Source organism: Quercus suber, unplaced genomic scaffold (genome assembly GCF_002906115.3).
Source record: "Quercus suber isolate HL8 unplaced genomic scaffold, Cork oak 2.0 scaffold_413, whole genome shotgun sequence".
Lineage (NCBI taxonomy): Eukaryota > Viridiplantae > Streptophyta > Magnoliopsida > Fagales > Fagaceae > Quercus > Quercus suber.
This window is the reverse complement of record NW_027069864.1, coordinates 202929-222082: the sequence shown is the minus strand read 5'-3', so window position 1 is coordinate 222082 and position 19154 is coordinate 202929. Positions and strand designations below refer to the sequence as shown.

Here is a 19154-nt window from a genome sequence, read left to right as displayed (position 1 = left end):
TTGCTACCATCGCATTAAATGTACTGCAACAACTTTTCTGGCTGCATTTATGTGGAGAAGACTCCTGAATAGTGCAGCTTCAGCTACCACCACTCATGGAGAACCAAAGAAGATATCTGATGAGACATATACTCAAGTGGATGCCTAGATAAAGAACAAGTGTATGATCAAGATAGACGAAAAGAAAACTATGTAAATGTGAAGGGCCTCTCATGAGGAGGGGGATCGAAAAAAATTGAAAGTGATAAAGAAGGAAGATTGACTGTAGCTCTAAAGAATTGTATTAGCTTTTAATCTCCTCGGACATCAATATATTGAAGTTTGAAGTTTTTTTTTTGCATTTATTCATCTTTTAAAACCTTGATTAACTGTTGTTTAGTTCACAAACAACTCAGTTCTTTCACCCATTCTCTACAAATTTATTGTATTGGGCTTATTGGGCTTACATCCCATATCTTTTGGGTTTGAGCTACAAATCGAAACCCTACAAGCAGTATTTAAACATACCTTAAACAACAGAGAGAACACATGGAGGGTAATTTGCCTTACACTAGTGTGAGATTACCATTATTGAAAAAAAACAAAAGGACTAATGGGAGAGTAGTGCAAATTTAGTAGCCTCATGAGTTGCCGCATTACATAACCTCCGAACCCAACAAGATATATGCTCTCTTTTATAAGTTACCTTCAGTTATGAGTTACCACTGAAAAATCATATCGATCACCATACTCAACTCTTACTCTTAGAAACGTATGGATGTAGATATTGGCGTATTTCAGAAATTTCAGTGGTATAATCATTTCAGATATTGGGGTACCACTCAACCATTGTTGAATTTGTTGTTAAATCCAATATTATTAAATCAATCATGATATTTTCTCAAGTTTATGTCTAACTTAACATTCATACCAACTATAATAATATTTTCTTTCTAAGAATTCATATTCACATGAGATCTTCACTTACTCTGACCATAATAACTCTTTGTGGTAGTAGCACCCAAATAACCTCTTCCTAGATAAAACCCTATTTTTAGTTTCCTTATGAGAAGAAAATACCCCTCGCTTTTTTATACTCAGTCTCTCTCTCTCTCTCACACACACACACCACGTTTTGTACCTTGTTTTTCTAATTAGCATTGTGCTCACATTGTTACACTATCTTTTTCTTTTTACACAGATGACACTCTCTCTTTTTCTTACTTCACAACATTAATCCAAGCCACACAAATTCTTCTTAATATATTCACCTTATAAAAATAGAGAAAATTCCTTTATTTTTCTCTCTTGGTATCACCCTTAATTTTGAAATTCTTCTCTTCTCCCCTTAGGGGAGGCCCTGGGCCAAAGCCATCAAATCTTTTACAACACTGTTTATTTATAAAACCTTAATTTTTGTATTTCTTTTTGAGCAAGAAACGCATTTTTTTTTTTGACAAGGAATCCCAATTACTTATTTAATAAGAAAAATTCCTAAAGGTTAATCAAATGAATTTTTCTTTCATCAATAGGAAAATCCAATTAAATTTCACAATAAGAATTTAAAATTTCCCAGCAATAGCTACTCATTATGGATCACATATTAAATCCCTACCACCTATCTCATATTATAATAAGACCCAAACTCAAATAACCAAGGTGTAAATATAAATATGACTAGAAAAGTATAATGGGAATTTGATATACATCAACTAGGTTGCCAAGAGCTTGTAGAGAAAAAAAAAATGATACGACTGATTTTTTGTTTAAAAATTAAAATTGTTTGATAATGAGTAATTACTATCAACAACTGCTCTAATAATTATCTTCTATATCTAATGTATATTAAATTTATCTCATAAAATATGTGGACTTTATAATATATACACACTTATCTTATGAGAGAATTAATACATATGCTCAATATGCGGTATATATTCTCCACAAATTTGTTTTGGGGAAAAACTCAAAATGTGTAAAATATATTGTGTAATTTTTTAATAATAAGAAAGTTGTCACATCAATGCTTCATTTTTTAAACTTCAAGGATTAATAACACTTTTTTGGAAGTTGAAACTTCAAGAACCAGTCGACATGGCAAGTGGTCTAGTGGCTAGGTTTTGGGCTAACAAGACTTTAGTCTTGGATTTAAATCTCCTTGACCTCCACTAGTAAGCATGTTGATGCCTATTTCCCTTACAACAAACTTTAAGAACTAAAAATATTTAGTACGCAAACTTTAATTCAAGGGCCAATAATGTATTTTTATTATTTTATTTTTAAAATACCTCGCTCAACTTTGAATATTGAATAAGAAATGATGGTTAGTTTCTCTATATAGGAAAGCTCTCTCTCTAGCTTCTCTTATTCAGTAGAATAGAGGCCCCTTCCTTAGGAAGGTGTGATAGTATTCCTTGGAATAACACTACTATTCTAAGGTTTGTGGGGTTTTCTTCTAGGGTTACTGGGAAACAGTATAGGTTTTCTACTCATCCTTTGTGTATCTCATCAACATGGAGGATTTGACCACTGATTGGAATCACCTTACTTTATCAGAAAAAGAAGGTCCAGGTTGCTCCCTAGATGAGGAACTGAGCTCCCCGGAGTTCATCATTGCGACTAAATTCCTAACAAAGAGACCGCTGAACATTTATGCTATCACAAAAACTTTTACTCCCCTTTGGCGATCTCGAAACAGATTCAAGGTGCGTAATTTAGGTGATCAAAAGATACTATTCGTTTTTGATAACAAAGTGGAGGCTGACAAAGTGATCCAAAGTGAACCATGGACATTTGATAAGCATCTGATAGTAATGGAAAGGTATGATCCTAGCTCTTCCATTGATGAACTTGCACTGGACAAGACTACTTTTTGGGTGCAAGTTCATGGTCTTCCCATTAAGTTCATGAATGTGAAGGCAGTGGAGAAGATTTGTGAGGTTCTGGGGAAGGTTATACCTACTATCAATCCGAATGCACCAGAAGGAGGAAATTTTATCCGGGTTCGTGTTTCAATGGATTGGTGTCAATAGGGCAAGAGAAACAAGTCTTGATTAGCTTCAAATATGAAAGATTACCAAATGTTTGCTATTGGTGTGGTCGCTTTGACCATGATGACAAGGATTGCGAGATTTGGCTGAATAGTGAAGGTTCACTCTCTCAGGAGCAGAGGCAATTCGGTCCAAGTCTCAGGGCAACCCCCTTCTCATATTCACGTAAACAGGTACTTGTAGTTCCTGGTTTTTACAAGTCCAGGCTAAGCCATGCCCCATCCTAGATGAATAAGGACTCAGATGGGAATAAGGATGATGGGGAAGGGAAGGATAAAAACAAAACTCAGGTGGATGTACCATCATCACCACCATTGAGCAACTGTGAGCCTAGAGAAGACATGCAGAAATGAAACAAACTAGCAACGATGGGGAAATCTCAAAATTTAATGCAGTTCATTACATGCATTAATTGTCCACCGGAAGTAATGCCCATCAATCCCTAATCCGTTGAAAACACTTATGTGCCTCCAATAAGTATGCATAACACAGATTTGCACCTTAAAGAGATTGGTATAGCATTAAATGGGTTTGACCCCATTAAGAATCCCACCCAAAACGGTAACTCTTCAAGTCTCCCTTTTCCAGTATCATGTCCAAATACATCCGCTGAAATTTTTACTACAATCCCAGCCCCAAAAGGAAATATCTCAGGAGCATTTACTCAGGAATTTAATCAGGAGTTAAATCCGAATTTAATTCCTCATGAGGCTCTCAATGTAGCACGTGACAGCCAAAGTGCTAGGGCTCCAACGCTTGCATCCAAGCCACGATGGACTAGAGTTTGCCGTGTAATTACAACACCATCTGAGGATGTGTCTAAAGGTATTCTGAACAATGGGAAACGACCCTTCCCAACCAATGATGAATGATGAACATTACAAGTTACCCAACAAACGTTGCCAAGTTTCAAGGAGTGAGGAAGATGACTGTATTGAATTGGCGGAGGTTGATATACAGCCCTGCTAGTCGCCATGAATTGCTTAGTGTGGAACTGTCGCGGGCTTGGGAACCTGCGTACAGGGAAAGAGCTTGGCGAGATAGTCCGGGCTAAAGATCCCTCTGTCATGTTCATTGCCAAAACATTGGCAGATGAAGCAAGGCTAGACATGATTCAAGTGAATTTAGACTTTGAACACAAGTGGGTTGTACCAAGGGTAGGGCATGGTGGTGGATTAGCACTTTTTTGGAGGTTGTCGGTGAATTTAATGGTGATGGATTCATTCAATTATTACATTGATACTTGGATTGATAAAGGTTCCGATAATGAGTGGAGGTTTACCGGCTTTTATGGTGAACCAGAAACATCTAGACGAAGTAAGGCATGGGATAGTTTGAGAACTTTAAACCATCATCCTGACGTGCCTTGGATGTGTGCGGGTGACTTCAACGAAATAATTCTACAGGAAGAAATACTTGGTGGAGCAATCCGCAACCATGGGCAGATGCAACTCTTTAGGGATGTGTTGGATGAGTGTGGGTTTCTTGATCTGGGTTTTGTGGGTAGTAGGTTCACATGGAGTAACCATTTTGTAGACGGCCACTCTATTTGGGAGAGACTTGACTGGGGTGTGGCCAATGCTAACTGGTTTCTTAAATTTCCAGGTACAATTGTACATCATCTTCAATGCACCTCATCAGATCACTTGCCTCTTTGTATCAATTTGTCAGGTTTGGAAATTCCACCACGTAAGAAGGTGTTTAGGTTTGAAGAGATGTGGCTTTCGGATGTACGGTGTGCAGAGATGGTGGAGGCTTCATGGTCATCCTATTCCCATGGGCATGGAGACGATGCAATCATTAAGAAAGTGGAACAATGTGGTAAAGACCTTACATGGTGGAACCATGATATTTTTGGTAATGTGAGAAAGGAATTGGCAAAAAAGAAGGAGCTTTTGGTGGTTGCCGAAATGGAAGCACAAATACATGGGCAGAATGCATGACTTAGGGCTCTTAAAGAAGAAATTAATGCTCTCTTGGATAAGGAGGCACGCATGTGGAGCCAAAGATCATGCACACTTTGGCTGAAAAATGGAGACAATAATACAAAGTTCTTTCATTGTTGAGCCACTAAAAGATTCAAGAAAAATCTAATCCGTGGGATCATGGATGAGGACAACAATTGGAGAGTGGAACCGGGTGAGATTGCAACCCACTTTATCAATTACTACCAAGAACTCTTTACCTCCTCCAATCCGATCTCTCACGGAGCAGCCTTGGAATATATTCCAAGGGTTATCACTGACCACATGAATGCAGCCCTAGTTGCACCCTTCAAAGTTGAGGAAGTGAAGGAAGCACTCAAGCAAATGGCTCCTCTCAAAGTACCCGGACCCGATGGCATGCCACCATTGTTCTATCAGCACTTTTGGGGCGTGGTTGATAATGATGTGACCAACTCTGTCCTTTCATGGCTTAATTCAAGTACACTTCCATACCCCCTAAACCACACCTTTGTTACACTCATTCCTAAGACAAAAAATCCTGAATATGTCACTCAATACCCCCCCCCCATTAGCTTGTGCAATGTCCTATATAAAATTTTCTCTAAAGTTCTTGCAAATAGACTTAAGAAAATTTTACCCACCATCATCACTGAGCACCAATCTGCTTTTACCAAAAATAGATTGATTACTGATAATATACTTTTGCATTTGAGTCACTAAACAGTATGAAAAATATGAGTTCAGGAAAGACAAGGCACATGGCAATTAAGCTTGACATGAGCAAAGCTTACAATCGGGTGGAATGGGGATACCTTGAGAATGTCATGAGGAAGATGGGCTTCAATGAGAGGTGGATTGGACTAATTATGGTGTGTGTAAAAATAGTCACTTACTCCATCATGGTTAATGGGGAACCTCAAGGTTTAATCCACCCCACTAGAGGAATTTGCCAAGGCAACCAGTTATCTCCCTTCCTTTTCCTCCTGTGCACGGAAGGGCTTCATGGTCTCATCCAACATGCAGCAAGTGCGAGGGAAATTAAAGGCTTCTTTCTTTACAGAAGGGGTCTAGCACTAACCCATCTTTTGTTTGCAGATGATAGCCTCTTTTTTTGTAGGGCAACGAGAAATGAATGCAGAAAAATCATGGAAATCCTGGAGACATATGAAGGGGAATCGGGTCAAAAAGTAAACAAGAACAAAACAACCCTATTCTTTAGTAAATCAACTGATGAAGCAAACAAACAAGAAATCAAGGAAGCCTTGGGTTTACAAGAAATTGTACATTTTGAGCAATACCTTGGGCTGCCTTCCTTGGTTCAATTTTATTAAAGAAAAAGTATGGCGAAAGTGGCAAGGTTGGGAAGGAAAGCTCTTGTCTCAAGCCGGTCGAGAAGTACTCATAAAAGCTATCATCCAAGCCATTCCTACATATGATATGGGTTGTTTCAAATTGCCATTGGGTCTATGCCATGAAATTGAAACCATGATCAAGAAATTTTGGTGGGGCCAAAGAGGGGATAAAAGGAAGATACATTGGTTGAAGTGCGATGAATTGACAAAATCAAAATTGGAGGGAGGAATGGGATTTAGAGACATTGCCATGTTCAATGATTCCTTGTTGGCTAAACAAGCTTGGAGACTCTTGAAAAATCCCGAATCATTATTTTCAAAGTCTTCAAGGCTCGTTTCTTTCCAAATTGTACAATCATGGAGGTGAAGCACACAAGTGGTGGTTCACATGCTTGGAATAGTATATTGCATGGGAGGGATGTTTTACTCAGGGGTTGTCGATGGAGGATTGGGAATGGCAAGGCAGTGAGCATATGGCAACACCATTGGTTACCAAGGAAAAATCCACCACAAGTTCTTTCACCTATGGTGGAGTCATTAGCAGATGCGAAAGTGGCATTATTGATTAATGAATCTACAAGGCAGTGGAACAATGAGATGATAGACGGCATCTTCACCCCTATGGAAGCAGATATGATCAAAGCCATCCCACTCTCATAGTGTGAGGCAGATGATAGCCTGTTCTGGCCATTCACAAACAATGGCATTGCAAAGACCAGGTTTGGGCACTTGATGAGTTACGAGAGTGGACCCAAGCCCAGCTAGCCCTGCAATTAATTTGTAGAGAGCGGGGTCAAGAATTAGGCCTTAGTAAGGGGTGCAACGACCATGTGTGGTAGTTCTCAGATGAACGCGAACAATGATGCTCCTCGGCCTTTCTCTTGGGAGCTTGCCGTTCTTATGACTTCCTCCGCGATTGGTTACAATTGCTCCTCTCCTTTTTCTCATTTTTTTTGCCCTTTCCAAAAGGGGTCCCTCACATTATATACTCCTTTCCCTATTGATCCTGGCCCTACATTTGTTGAGCAACCAGGCCACTACTTGAGTACTTGTCCCATCAGCCATCTTCTCATTTTTCTTGTGGGTTGCGGCAACCAAGGCAACACTGTTCTGTAATCCCCTCCTCATTAATGCGGCCAGGACGTTAGTTGTGGGTATTTAATGTGGAGGTGACAGCTCGTCTTAGACTTGCTCCTTCGCCGTGCTCCCATTGTTGACGCGTGGCACTTGCTCTTTCCTCCTCAAATATTTAAGAAGAGCCCCCTTGATGGTGTGGTGCTTGTGTACTTCTATGGTCTGGGTGTCCGAGGACGGAGTCGTCCTTGGACCAATTCCTTGGGGACTAGACTTCTTACTTTTATCCTCAGACCTTATATGCATCCTTGGCATGGGTTTTTGGGCCTGGTTTGAAGTGGGCCGAGGCTGCCTGACTTTTTGGCCCCACAATAGCCCCTCAAAATCTTGCTGCCCGCATCCTCGGGCGGGAAGAAGGATTTTGACATCCTCGGGCTTGCTCCGTGTCCAGTCAAGTCTTGTTCCCTGTCAGTACTGGGGTCTTTTCATCTGCACAAGGTGCATTGCTAACGCTTCGGTGTGCGTAATATGCCCTTCATTAAATTCAGGCAGCTCTGTGCTCCCCACGTTCAACGAGGCAACGCCAATCTAACGGTGGAGGTTCTCCTCGCATTTATGGGCAGAAAAACCCGCACGGTTCCTCGATTTGGGGTATAAATACCCATTCAAACTGCTTTTTCCTCTTTTTCATTTGCAATCAAGAGTTCTCGTGCGTCTATCCTGAGTCTAGCCAAACTCTCACTTACATCTCCAGCACAAAAAGCCTGTCCGAGGAGCTCCTCCTCATTCCTGTAAGTCGCTCTATCCCTCTCTGAGCTCTCTTCCTCTCTACTCCTTCTTCTCTTTCATTTGCTCTTCCTTAGTTCTTTTAGGCATCACTTAGGATGGGTAGATTTAAGAAGTATGTCTACACTGAGGAGGCGATAGAGAAGTTCATCGCCAACTATGGGATACCTAGCAACGTAGGCTCGAGGTATTGTAAGGATAAGGAGTGGCTCCTTCGAAGAGAGAAGGGTGAGGTGGTGATTCCCATTATCGCCTTCTTCGAAGGGGGTATGAGAATCCCCATGGGACCGGTGACGAGGGGCTACCTTACACATTTCCGGCTAGCCCCCACCCAGTGCGCAATAAATGTTTTCAGGATTTTGGGCTATGTGGACGCCCTGAGTGAGAAGATGGGGCTGAGGTTGACCCATCACGACTTGAACTGGTGTTACAACCTTCAGCTCCTAAAGGGCAAGTCGTATTACATGAAGAAAAGGGATGACAGGGTACGGCTCATCCAGTGCCTCCCTGAGTCTAGCAAGGGGCTGAACGAGGATTTCCTCATCGTGTCCAGAGAGTGGCACGATGGCCTTCACTGCCCAACGACGGAGGGGATACCAAGTGGGGCAGTGGGAATAGGAGGGTGTTCAAGTTCTCTTTTTTTTTTTTTTTTTTTGTTAGTCTAATTTGTTTCGTTTGGTTACTAACATGAATGTGCCTTCTTCCTGCAGACCCACACGCCTTTGAGCGCCACTTCAACCTGGTCAACAGGGAGGATTTGCAGAAAGTGCTAAGGGCGGTAGTTTTTGTGAACGAAGATGACCATCAAGTTAGGGCCGCCCACAAAATCTTGGGGTACACTCCTGTTCAAAAGTCTTTCGCGGCTCCGAAGCACGTGATCAGAGCAAATGACCCTCGGCTGCAGAAAATCACTGTAACCGAGGACGGGTTTCTGTTCCCCGAGGAGCCCTCCGTTCCAAAAGTTGTCACATTGGCCGGCCCTTCTTCCTCCCACAGATGAGGATCCAGAAAGGGAAGAGGAAGAAGCTAATTTTGGTCTCGCCGAGGAAGAGTTTGATATTTTTGATCAAGTCGATCAGTCTGAGGATCCTCCTAGAGACTTGGGCGATCCTCGTCTGACCGAAGCGGACCTTCTAGCGTTAGAAACCTCTCCTTGTCTAATGATGGGTTACAAGAGGAAGCCCCACACCAGTCTGTTAGATCTGATCGAAGGCCAACTGGGGAAGTCCCAGCAAAAGCTTCTCCTTCCTCCTCCTAAGACCTAGCCTGCCCAGACCAGGTCAATTTCTGCCCAGTCTAGGCTTCCCCCTCCTCCGCCTCAGACGAGCCTGCCCTCTGAGTCCATGCCCATCGATCCCAAGAAGAAGAAGGACAAGGGCAAAAGGCTTATGGAGGATAAGTCAGTGTCATCGTAGGATGAAGATAACACTCTGCGGCCCTCCTAGCAGATAAGGATAGGTGGCAAGAGCCAGGATAGGCAAGTCATCACCCCGCCCGAGGCTCAGGCCTAGCTCCCCACCCCAATGCTCCATGGGGAGCCTCTGAGGGATGACGCCTCCCTCAGGGACTTTAAGGAGGGCGAAGGTGCGCATGTGGCTGATGCGCTAGAGAGATGCCTACTGCTCCCTGCGGATATGGCTGAGTTGGATTCCTTGAGGAGCAAGTAGGTCTTCCTCAGCCTCAAGCGGTACCTGGGAATGGTAAGAACCCCAGTACTTATGATTTTCCTGATTTCAACTCTTTCTTTTTTTTTTTTTTTTCGAGTTTCGCTTATTGTGCATTGGTTATTCTGGCAGGCTGTCCAGGCTACCTTTAGGTTGGAGGCGGCGGCTAACGACCAGGGGAAGGCCCTGGACATGGAGCGTGAGAGGCGCTTACAGGCCACCCGGACCATCAAGACCTTCGAGGCTGACCTCGCCACGGCCAGGGAGGAGTTAAAGGTGATGACGAGGGCTCTAGATAGTGTGGTGTCGGGTCTTGCTAGTGCCAAGAACCAGGACAGAGAGCAGACGAGGCATCTGGGCGAGGCGGAAGAGCAGCTGAAGATCGCAAAGGAGCTGATCGAGGATCTAAAAGCGAAGGTGGCTGCTGCCGAAAGGGCCCAAAAGGCGGCAGAGTGGGCCAAAGGCGAGGCCCTGAGGGCTAAGGCCGAGGCGGATTTTGGTAGGGAGGAGGCCCTGGCTGCTAAGGAGGATGCTGAGGCGACAGCTTATGCTGAGGGGGTAGCTGAGATAGAAGCCGCCTACAAAGCTCAGGTTCCTGGGGTATGCCGGCGCTATTGTTCCCAGGTCTGGGCTGAGGCCCTTAAACAAGCTGGGGTAGAGGCCTCGTCCGACCTGTAGAAGGCGGAGAGCGTATACTACCCCCCTGTCATCTGCAAGGCCGCTCCTGATGGCGCCAAGGCTGAGGAGGTTGTTGAGGAGGTAGGGGCTACTCCGGGTGAGGGGGCTTCAGTTGCTGAATCAAGGGAAGGCCCCAATGAGAAGGCGCCCTAAGAGGTTGCGAATGTCCTTTCCGATGCCCAGGTCCCCACCACCGAAGAGGCAACCATACTTGCCGTGCCTCTGCAAGCTATCCCTTTAGGCCAGAGCTCAGAAGACCCTGAAGCTGCCACTAACCAGCCATCCACTGGGGGCGAGATTCAGCAGAAGGAATAAGTCCTTTGGCGTCCCGGTCTCTCTGCCTTTGCCATTTGCTTTGTCTTTTTCTATTTTTTTTTTTTTTACAATGTAATGCGGCTCTTGCCATGCAACTTCTAAGGACTTATTGCAATGCGAGTTTAATTTCCCTTTTTATCTGTTTTGGCTGTTTATTCGCTTGCATGCTATCCGCTCCCTTTTTTTTTTTTTTTTTTTACTTGCATAATTTTAACTTTAATTGTGTCTCGGCCAATCACGGCAGTAATTATAATAACGGGAGGGCATGTATGCTTAGGCAGACTGTTTATGTCCCAAAGGCTAGGTAGGGTTTTGGTCCTTCCTAACATAGGTCCTTTGTGGGGTAGTTGTTTTTCCGTAAGCTTGAGTCCGAGGCCCATGCTAGGCCTCGGTTATGTCTGACACTTAGAATCTTTTTGAAGTAGTTAGTTTCCCCATAGGCTTGAGTCCGAGGACCATGCAAGGCCTTGGTTCTGTCTAACACTTAGAATCTTTTGAAGTAGTTAGTTTCCCCATAGGCTTGAGTCCGAGGATCATGCAAGGCCTTGGTTTTGTCTAACACTTAGAATCTTTTTGAAGTAGTTAGTTTCCCCATAGGCTTGAGTCCGAGGACCATGCAAGGCCTTGATTCTGTCTAACACTTAGAATCTTTTTGAAGTAGTTAGTTTCCCCATAGGCTTGAGTTCGAGGATCATGCAAGGCCTTGGTTCTGTCTAACACTTAGAATCTTTTTGAAGTAGTTAGTTTCCCCATAGGTTTGAGTCTGAGGACCATGCAAGGCCTTGGTTCTGTCTAACACTCAAAATCTTTTTGAAGTAGTTAGTTTCCCCATGGGTTTGAATCCGAGGACCATGCAAGGCCTTGGTTCTGTCTAACACTTAGAATCTTTTTGAAGTAGTTAGTTTCCCTATAGGCTTGAGTCCAAGGACCATGCAAGGCCTTGGTTCTGTCTAACACTTAAAATCTTTTTGAAGTAGTTAGTTTCCCTATGGGCTTGAGTCCGAGAACCATGCAAGGCCTTGGTTCTATCTAACACTTAGAATCTTTTTGAAGTAGTTAGTTTCCCCATAGGATTGAGTCCGAGGACCATGTAAGGCCTTGGTTCTGTCTAACACTTAGAATCTTTACAGACAGCGCCAATTGTAGGGACTAGGTTCTAGCACCTGATGAGTTACGAGAGTGGACCCAAGCCCAGCTAGCCCTGTAATTAATTTGTAGAGAGCGAGGTCAAGAACTAGGCCCTAGTAAGGGGTGCAACGACCATGCGTGGTAGTTCTCAGATGAACGCGAACAATGATGCTCCTCGGCCTTTCTCTTGGGAGCTTGCCATTCTTATGACTTCCTCCGTGATTGGTTACAATTGCTCCTCTCCTTTTTCTCCTTTTTCCCCCCCTTTCCAAGAGGGGTCCCTCACATTATATACTCCTTTCCCCATTGATCCTGGCCCTACATTTGTTGAGCAACCAGGCCACTATTTGAGTACTTGTCCTATCAGCCACCTTCCCATTCTTCCTGTGGGTTGCGGCAACCAAGGCAACACTGTTCTGTAATCCCCTCCTCATTAATGCGGCCAGGACATTAGTTGTGGGCATTTAATGTGGAGGTGACAACTCGTCTTAGACTTGCTCCTCCGTCGTGCTCCCATTGTTGGCGCGTGGCACTTGCTCTTTCCTCCTCAGATATTCAAGAAGACCCCCCTTGATGGTGTGGTGCTTGTGTACTTCTATGGTCTCAGGTGTCCGAGGACGGAGTCGTCCTCGGACCAGTTCCTTAGGGACTGGACTTCTTACTTTTATCCTCGGACCCTACATGCATCCTCGGCATGGGCTTTTGGGCCTGGTTTGAAGTGGGCCGAGGCTGCCTAACTTTCTGGCCCCACAAGCATTTACAACTCTAAGTCCAGGTACAGATTCCTGAAAGCAGAAGAGCAAACTGAGCTGGATGAAGAGCAAAGGGTGAAAGACAAACATCTGTGGAGGACACTTTGGTCTATGCAAGTTCCTAACAAAATAAAAAATCTGGTGTGAAGGGCATGCTGCAACTCTCTGCCAACAAAAGAGAATCTGGTGCATCGTACTATCATTGACAATCCAATCTGTGATCGGTATAAGCAGGTACCAGAATCATCACTCCATGCTTTATGGTCATGCGGAGAATTAGATGTGGTTTGGGAGGATGACGCGCAGTGGCAATGCCGAAGAAATCGCACCTTTGTGGACTTTAAGGAACTTTTATCATGGTTCATTATAGAGCAGCAGGACCTGGAGCTATTCTCAACTTCGGCTTGGCTAATCTGGACCGAAAGGAACCAGGTATGCTTGAACAAACCCAGCACCAACTCTCATTTGCTTGCTGCAACGACAAAAGAGTTGGTTGCCGAGTTTACACAAACAGTACCTCTACCACCTTATCCTCGCCTTACAACCAATTTCACTCAGACCAGGTGGCGTCCTCCAACACAAGGAATGGTGAAAATTAACTACGATATGGCTACATTCAGAGATCAAAAAAAGTCTGGCATTGGTGTGGTGATCCGAGATGACAACGGCATGGTTCTAGCTTCAATGTCCAAGCAATTACCTCAGCTGTACTCGGCTCTGGAGGTGGAGGCAATGGCTGCTTCAACAGGACTATCGTTTGCATCACAGCTGGGTTTTCATCGGGCTATCTTGGAGTCTGATTCACTCACGTTGGCCACGGCACTAAGAAACAACATCACTTTCCTTTCCCCGGATGGTTTGCTAATGGAAGATATTAAATTTTATGCTACTTTTTTTTTATTCAATTACTCTACTCTCATGTAAAGAGAGAGGGTAATAAAGTTGCGCATAGGTTAGCCAGACACGCTCTTTGTATTTCAGATTTTTCGGTATGGATGGAGAATGTTCCACCACCATTACTTCCTGTAGTCCTAGAGGACATTGCTAGATTTTCTTAATAAAGTTTGACGTGTTTCCTTCTCAAAAAAAAAAAAAAAAAAAAAAACTTTGAATATTGAATGAATTAGTATTAATTTAATAACAAAAATGTTAGAATCACAATTTTACTGTTTACAACTTGTCATATGGACAAGTTTGACACGAAAATTTTTATAATTTTTTTTGTCATATATATAATTTTTTTTTTTTGAAATATATATATATATAATTGTTGATGTGTCATGATTGATGAATAATTGGTTTACCACTTGGCACGCCACACCAACGGTCTTGATCACTTTGTAACTTGGATAGAAAAAACTCCATCTTTGATTGAATCCGCAATGATACCGGATGCTTTATTATTTTTTCATTATTAATAAAATTCACATATTTCTCATCCAAAAAAAAAAAAAAAAGAAATTGCCATTTTTTTTAAGAAAAGAAAAGAAAAGAAAAAAAAAAAGTGTTTACGAGTTACGACACAGAATTGAGAATCCTGCCTTTCCTCTGTTTATTATTATTTTTTACATATTTTAATTTGTCTACAAGGATGGACTACGCAGAGAGAGATGGAGGTTGCTGTTGTTGGCGGTAGCACACGACGGATACTAGGGGGTTATCCAGGGAAGTGCATGGAATTAAGATGGGTAAGCAGAAATATTAGAAGCAAAGCCAAAGGGGAGAAGCAAAAGAAAGTGTCGGTAAAGAATAAAAAAGAAAAAGTGCCAATTTACGTATCCACAAACCCATCCCACATAAATTCCGAGGAGCTGAGAGACCTCTATAGTGCCTGCAATCACTCTTGCCACCGATTCCCTAAGTATCTGGACTGTGATACTGATGTTGTGGAAGCGGTCGATATTCACAAGCTCCGCACTGCTCTCTCCCACAGCTCTCTCGTCGTCTCCGTCTTCTGCAAACCCACTGATGTTTTATTATTTACCACTAAATCTTCATCAGAGAGTAATAAGAATATTCAGATTCAGATTCAGGGTCTGGGTCTGGGTCTGGGTCTTAAAGATTTGTTCCAGCAACTCATGCCTGTCACGCCATTCAACGCCCAGTTGGTGGGTTTTGGCCGCGCCGTTTCCGATTTTGGATTGACTGCTTCCATCTACGATGTCATGGTATACGTATATCCTCATCCACCACACTCTACTCTACTCTACTCTATCCATTTCTACTGTTTCATATCATCTATTACGTCAGTACCTTTTTAATAATTTGCATATCCTTCCCTCATCTTTGAATTATTGTTCTTTGTTATTATTATGTGGTGTACGTACGTGTAGGGGTGTAGCAGATTGCCTTCCAAACATTTTTGTGATGACGGATGCCATTCTTGAATTGCCCCATCTTATTATTGATGGAATTTTTTTAATAATGAATATAGATATGGATTAATTTAATGTCTACTTTAACAAGATTACATAAATTAAATGATTCAGTTTTATTTTTAATAGCTTAGAATTGCTAGTCATTAGGACCAACGACTGCATCTCTCCATCCATATGTCGGTGGATTCAACTACTAAACCAGAGTGATGATGCATTCCACTCTGAGGATCTTCCAACTTTATTAACCAAAGTCACATATTAAGATGTTCAAAATTGAATTTACTTACTTCCTCATCATGCTTTTTCCAATCATGCTCACTGGACTGGAATGCTCTACCCCAAATCCTGTCTTTTCTGGAGATAATTCTAGGCCTTTGTTTTTCAGTCATGGGTATTTTTTTTCATTTTTTGTTAGTTCCATTTGCTTTGGTACACACAATAAGATCCACACTTGGGAAATTGGTCCACCAGTCGTCTGCAAAGTGCAAGGGACAAGATTGTCATAGTCCTTGAATTGCTGTGAAACATGAATTTTCTAGGCTTGTATAATTCAAGTGTTAAAAGTCACATTGCATGCACATGTTTTTTGTCTGATTTTATTCAATTTCCACAATGACTACATGGGGTTAACTGGTTTAGCTACTGAAATGCTGTGTTAGTATCTTTCAGGATGATCATTACATCTCTACTGAACTGAAAAAATATAACTATCAGTTTCTTTTTGTTTCAGTTACGAAGATATTATTCTTCTCTGCTTTTCAATTATCATTTTTACCTTAACTAGATAGTGGGCATGTATATATATTTATAATTGTGCTTCAGTGTTTCCCAGGTTATCCCTTCATTACGAGGAATGGGAATAGGCAGAATGATTCTTAAAAGAATTGTAAGGTTAGTCAGTACAATTTCCCATAACTGATCATAGTTTTAAGGTAGCCTACTAACCGGCAAATTTGGGGTTAGTAAACGTTCTGATTTGCTTCATTTGATATCACACTTCTCACATTGAGTTAATAGAACTTTGAACTCATGTGATATTATTTATCAAAAAAAGAAAAAGGAGGAATTTTGATCTCTTGTGAGTTTCTTTTCTTTCCTTCTAATCATTTATTTGGTAAGTTACTTTAATCCAGTTCATCCAACTTTTGGTGATCTTTATACCAGTGATTGCTGGAGGATCCAATTCATATAATTGTGTGATCTTTATTTATAAAATATAATATCTCTAAGTGTAACATTCACCTTCTTCTAGGATGCTTGCAAGTAGAGACATATATGACATAGCAGCGGTTTGCTCAGAGAAAGAGAGGTACTTATATACTACTCTGCTTGAATTTTAAGATCTCAAGGCTTGGGTCAAAATTTACCCTTTTTAATTTTATAAACTTCCCCTTAATATCGGATTGAATATCATAGTGTCCTTCAGAAATCTTATCAATTTTTATCTTTTAGATTCTCTGACTTATCCACGCATAACCAAATAAGTTAGAGCAGTTTGCTATAAATAATTTTCAAGATTAATTGATGAAAGTGGAAAATTCTTTTTAATTATGGCCCTCATTTTTATTTTTATTTTTTTGCCAATTGCCTTGTAGCTCAATTGGCATTTCCTTATGTTTACAATAAAGACATTTAGGGTTTGAATCCCTTCTCCCCCAACTATCAAATTATCAACAAAAAACTTTCCTTATTTTTCTCTCTTCTCCACCCTCTCTCTCTCTTGGATGGAGGGAAAAAAATTAATAAAAGCCCAAGTGTGAAGGTTACAACCATCCTCAAATTTTGACATTGATTTAAGCATTTGGCTTATTTAATCAGGTTGACTCAATTAAGCCTAAATCCTGATTAATTAGGACTATTGACATATATTCATTTCCATTGTTAACTATAATTAAATCATAATTTCTCACCAGTGCAATAATTGGAAGTATTTTTGTTATCTATATCAATCTTGCCGCTTGTTACCTACTCCAAGCAGTAAGTAGTTAGAAAATTGACTTATCCAAAAAAAAAGGTATTTAGAAAATTTGTTATATCTTGAAAGTTAGAAAAAATAAGTTAACATAGGAAATGGTTAGGTTACCATGTCATGTTGAACTTGGGCAGTATCCCTTTCATGCTGTAGGTCACTTCCATATCCATAATGCCACTGGGAATGTGCTGTATAGAAGTTAGAAAGGAATAAAAATGCACATGATATTACATAGTTCTACTTTGACATAGAACTTAAAAACTTTTGGCTGGTGTTGGTGATTTCCCGAAATTTTTTGTCAGGATGTTTTTCAAAGCATGTGGATTTGGAGATGACATTTTGGGCTCCACTACAATGATGTATTCAAGGAAGGTTTCAACTTATGATGAAGGTGATCAACTAGTTATACGTGCAGGTCGAAAGCTCCTGTTAGCTCCAGCGCTTAAAGAAACCTCTGCATCTCTGAAGGCTAAGAATTCATGAAGTCGAGCCACACTCTAGCCTCAGTTCATGCATTAGTACGCATAGAAGACGAGTATGAGTTTTGTCGGATATATTAGAAATACTGAAAGAGTCTGAATGTGAATGTTCTGTTTGTAAATTTAGACTTGAGAGATCTGCCTTGTCAAATTCACAAAGTCAAACAAAATATTTGTTAGAAATTAAGCTCGTGCATGAAATTGTTGAAACAAAGTTCATGTGTCAGATTGTTAAAAATCAAGTTCATGTTATATATTAAATTAAAGTACTCGGGAATTTGTATCGAATTGTATTTATTTCTATTATTATGACTACTAGAACTTGAGAATGAGCAAGTATTCTTTTTGTTTATGTGCTTGGGAGTTGGGGCTTCCATAAAAATTAATCACACTAGTCGCAGACCTGGATGATGTACAAAAAATTTAAGGATTTGTTTTTTTTTTTTTTTGGTTAAGTAAAAAATGAAAATAGGATCCTATAAAAAAATAAAAATAGTAGACTAGACTTATTATATGATGTGATTATTTTCTAACAAAGTATATTTGATACATTTCTAAAAAAAAAAAAAAGTATATTTGATACAATCAAGTTCATGTTAAAAAATAGCAGACTAGACTTATTATATGATGTGATTATTTTCTAACAAAGTATATTTGTTAAAAATCAAGTTCATGTTATCAAATTAAAGTACTCGGGAATTTGTATCGAATTGTATTCATTTATATTATTATGACTACTAGAACTCGAGAATGAGCAAGTATTCATTTTCTTAATGTGCTTGGGAGTTGGGGCTTCTATAAAAATTAATTACACTAGTCGCAAACTTGGATGATGTACAAAAAATTTAAGGATTTTTTTTTAAATTTTTTTATATTTATTTTTTGGTTAAGTAAAAAATGAAAATAGTATCCTATAAAAAAAAAAAAAAAAAAAAGACTAGACTTATCATTTGATGTGATTATTTTCTAATTAGTGTTAATCCCAAATCCTTCTCAAATGATGTCATTATTTTCTGACAAAGTATATTTGGTACAATATATTATATTTTGATTATTTTCTAAATTAAGCTATTTGTATTTGTTATCAGAAAGTGTTTTAAATTTTGAAAGTTTTTTTTTTTTTTTTGGGGAAACATAATGCATTTTACATTTAATTATTACATAAGGTGAGATATTTTGTAAATAATGTTGTGTGTGATTGGAATTTGTTTCTAGTGATCCTTACAAATGGTGTGTTCTTTATACGTCTTAAATAACCTAAAGATGAAGGATATTTAAGTAAATCCATCACTTATATTAGAGAGAAAAAAATACAAGATTTTAATAACATAAGAACAATGTAATTTTTTTGAGAATCAATAAAAATATATGGGGGCCTTACATAAGAACAACGTAATTTAAAATATATCAACATTACACTGAAAATATGACATAATTGCCAACGAAGTGACTCCTCTTTCCGCATATGGGGGCCTTTCTACGTTGATGGGATTAGGCCTGTCTGCTACACCAGGGCTTATGAGTTGATGGGTAAGGGAGTCGGGATTGGCCCCTTGGGAGTTATACCATAGGCCAGTTTGTGCGCAAGCCAACCATGCCCA

The 19154-nt window shown here is 40.6% G+C and overlaps 3 protein-coding genes across 3 annotated transcripts; all 3 read left to right on the top strand.

Annotated features, from left to right (window-relative positions):
* Window positions 1–2492: 2492 nt before the first annotated feature.
* LOC112005088 (uncharacterized) lies at window positions 2493–3011 on the top strand. Its single transcript, XM_024037339.2, has one exon. The coding sequence runs from the start codon at window positions 2493–2495 to the stop codon at window positions 3009–3011; it is 519 nt and encodes a 172-aa protein (XP_023893107.2).
* A 992-nt stretch (window positions 3012–4003) lies between these two features.
* LOC112005089 (uncharacterized) lies at window positions 4004–4972 on the top strand. The gene has a single exon (XM_024037340.1). The coding sequence runs from the start codon at window positions 4004–4006 to the stop codon at window positions 4970–4972; it is 969 nt and encodes a 322-aa protein (XP_023893108.1).
* A 9279-nt stretch (window positions 4973–14251) lies between these two features.
* On the top strand, window positions 14252–17905 carry LOC111996622 (GCN5-related N-acetyltransferase 3, chloroplastic). Its single transcript, XM_024028607.2, has 4 exons — window positions 14252–14892; window positions 15935–15993; window positions 16355–16411; window positions 17377–17905. The coding sequence occupies exons 1-4, from the start codon at window positions 14335–14337 to the stop codon at window positions 17555–17557; spliced, it is 855 nt and encodes a 284-aa protein (XP_023884375.2). The 5' UTR covers window positions 14252–14334; the 3' UTR covers window positions 17558–17905.
* Window positions 17906–19154: the final 1249 nt, after the last annotated feature.

Bases quoted from the DNA above. Each gene is read 5' to 3' on its own strand.
- LOC112005089 (XM_024037340.1), top strand. From the start codon at position 4,004: ATGAATTGCTTAGTGTGGAACTGTCGCGGGCTTGGGAACCTGCGTACA.
- LOC111996622 (XM_024028607.2), top strand. From the start codon at position 14,335: ATGGAGGTTGCTGTTGTTGGCGGTAGCACACGACGGATACTAGGGGGT. The intron at 15,994-16,354 runs GTTAGTCAGTAC...ACCTTCTTCTAG, and splicing joins ATTCTTAAAAGAATTGTAAG to GATGCTTGCAAGTAGAGACA. The intron at 16,412-17,376 runs GTACTTATATAC...ATTTTTTGTCAG, and splicing joins GTTTGCTCAGAGAAAGAGAG to GATGTTTTTCAAAGCATGTG.
- LOC112005088 (XM_024037339.2), top strand. From the start codon at position 2,493: ATGGAGGATTTGACCACTGATTGGAATCACCTTACTTTATCAGAAAAA.